The 2629-nt window shown below is 45.4% G+C and overlaps 1 protein-coding gene across 1 annotated transcript; it reads right to left on the bottom strand.

Annotated features, from left to right (window-relative positions):
* Positions 1-222: 222 nt before the first annotated feature.
* On the bottom strand, positions 223-2629 carry LOC105309026 (sperm acrosome-associated protein 5). Its single transcript, XM_011385100.2, has 4 exons — positions 2485-2629; positions 1975-2133; positions 490-568; positions 223-391 (listed from the first exon to the last, which is right to left on the bottom strand). The coding sequence occupies exons 1-4, from the start codon at positions 2627-2629 to the stop codon at positions 292-294; spliced, it is 483 nt and encodes a 160-aa protein (XP_011383402.1). The 3' UTR covers positions 223-291.

Below are 2629 nucleotides of genomic sequence, written 5' to 3'. Positions count from 1 at the left end.
TTCCCCAAGGCAACATAGTTAGTAGGTGGTAGTGATGGTATTTGAACCCAGGAGAACCTATGCTCTTAATCACTACACTATCTTCCACATCCCCTACCACCCCAAGTGATCTGGTGTCCCCTGATTAGAGCTTTGAATATATGGAAGAAGTGACTGAATGGTGCTATTTCCAGGCATTGGAAAAATGAAAAATGTCAGGCATCAGAGGTTTCTTGCACTGTTTATAGGTACCATCTTTTATTAAATACACAGAAGAAAGGAAAATAAAATCTCTATCTCTGGGAAGCTGAGTCATGAAGTCATTCTCTTTGTGTTAGGTTTCGCATGCATATTACACCCCTTGAGCCATTCGGATAAATCATGGCCATAACAATGCTGGGTCCAAGAATCCCTGGGAAATGGAGGGAAGGAGGGAGGATGAAGTGGACAGGCTGATGAGGTGGCAGTGCCACTATCCTGGCTGTCCAGGGTCCATTCCCATGAACTTACCAGGCATTCATACCCTTCCGTGAGGATACCACCTGCTTGGCACACATGATGTCGTCCAGAATATGACGGTTGAGGAGGTCTGTGGGGAAGAGAAGGAATTAGTGATCCAGGGCATTGGGGATAGTGTGACAGTGTATGGAGGGCCTAGGAGTTCTGGGTTCCTTGGGCCCTTAATAACAACTACATTAGCTGATTCTGAATGACCTTGATTTACTTGTCAACTGGTTATCTCAACTGTCATGTTGGCTGGTTATGAATAACCTCAACCATCATATTGGCTAGTCCCAGACAACCTTAAACCCCATATTGGCCAGTTCTGGATGACTTCAATTGTCATTTTGTGTGGTTATGAATGATCTCAACTGCAGTGGTGGCTGGTCTGATATCACCCAGCACCATGTTGGCTTGTTGAAAAGCTACCCAACTGAAAGGTTGGTCAGTCCTGGTGACTTTAAATACTATGTTGTCAGGTCCTGGACAACCTCAACTCCCATTTTGACCGGTTATGATATGAATGACCCCAATCTCCATGTTAGCTAGTCCTGTTCAACCTCAACCATCATGGTGGCTAGTCCTAGATGATCTCAACTATCATGGTGGCTGGACCAGGATGTGCATAACTGCCATTCTGACTAGTTAATGATCTCGACCTCCATATTGACCTTTCCAGGACAACTGCAATTGTTAATTGCCTTTTTGACTGGTTATAAATAATTTCAACTTCCATATTGACTGATCCTCAACTTTTATTCTAGCTAATTCTGGACTACCTTAACTTCTATGTTGGCTGAAAGTGAACAAAACTTTCATTTTAGCTAGTATTGAAAAACCTTAATATTTATGTTATCCTGTCCTAGAGAACCTCAAACTCTATCTTGGCTGGTCCTGGACAACTTCAACATTCAAGCTGGCCAATCCTGGGTGACCTCTTTTGTCATTGTGGCAGGACTTGGACAACCTCAAACTCCATTTGGGCTGGTCCCAAATAACCTCAGTCTTGTCTTGGACAACCTTGAACACCATTTTGGCCAACCCTGAACAACTCCTACTGCTATTCAATTTTATCCTCAATACTACTACACTCTAGTCTGGAAGGTTCTCTCCTTTCTGCACAGAGGTACTTTGTTTCTGCTTCTATAGCCAGATATCTGCTTCTTCCCTCAGGGCCTAAACAACTTCAATCCCAAATCAGGACAATTTCTTCCTCCATTCCACATAGAGCAAGTTTCTGGTTTCCTGAGTCCCAGGAAACTGCAGCTTCCATTCTGGGTGTTGTTTGGGAGCTTTGAGTCCTCCTGACTTAGAAAACATTTTAGTGCAGTCTGGGTAAGGATACAAGGTGGTATCTCTAACAGCCCAGGCAACTCTACTTTTCCTATAATTTTTCTGCTTGTTACTGGAGATTATGGCTTAGACAATCTTGCCCTCTGTGGGTTAGGGAATGGGTTCAGGTAGGGCTTCAATGTGTCCCCATTGCTACTTCACCTTGACACTCTATGTGACAGAGGTTCTGGGTGGGTGTAACACCATTGTCGCACCACCAGGCGGAGTTCAGCTGGAAAATGCCATATTCACTGCTGCCGTCAGGATTGTGGTTCACGAAGGAGGTGTCAAAGCCACTCTCATAATGTGCCACGCACAGCCCTGGGGCAGGGAGGGGGGCAGATAGCAGGTAGGCATGAGTCCTGGGAATAGAGGAGGGTAGGAGGAGGATGGGGACAGGGATTGTTATTGTCTCAGTTGTGGTCGTGTTGATATTAGTGATTTTAGTGAGATGTCAGTAATAGTAGTTGTGATAGTATTCATGGTGATAACAGCAGTGATGACATCAATGGTAGTGATGGTGTTGATATTAGAGATGAGGGTGATAGTTATGAAGGAAATGATGGTGATGACATTAGGCCTGGGGAGATGATAAATGATAAGAGGGGCCTAGGTCTGAGTGTAGTGAGCGGCTCAGGGTGTGAGTGGGACATAGGGCAACTGGAGTCTCACAGTCTCCAACGCTGTAGCCCAGGAAGCCATTGAGGCCCGCATCCTCCAGCTTCATTGCTAGGTTGCAGCGTTCATAGATCTTGGTATCCACAGTGGCAACCATCAGCACGGTCAGGGTCACCACCATAGTGCCCCAGGCTTGCAT

The sequence above is a fragment of the Pteropus vampyrus genome, unplaced genomic scaffold (assembly GCF_000151845.1).
Source record: "Pteropus vampyrus isolate Shadow unplaced genomic scaffold, Pvam_2.0 Scaffold657, whole genome shotgun sequence".
In the NCBI taxonomy this organism is placed as follows: domain Eukaryota; kingdom Metazoa; phylum Chordata; class Mammalia; order Chiroptera; family Pteropodidae; genus Pteropus; species Pteropus vampyrus.
Note: the sequence above shows the minus strand (reverse complement) of the source record. Positions and strands in the feature narration are given on the sequence as shown.

Coding starts and splice junctions, on each gene's coding strand:
- LOC105309026 (XM_011385100.2), bottom strand. CDS start 2,629: ATGCAAGCCTGGGGCACTATGGTGGTGACCCTGACCGTGCTGATGGTT. Junction 2,134..2,484: donor GGGCTACAGCGTTGGAGACT/GTGAGACTCCAG, acceptor TCCCTGCCCCAG/GGCTGTGCGTGGCACATTAT. Junction 392..489: donor CGGAAGGGTATGAATGCCTG/GTAAGTTCATGG, acceptor TCCATTTCCCAG/GGATTCTTGGACCCAGCATT.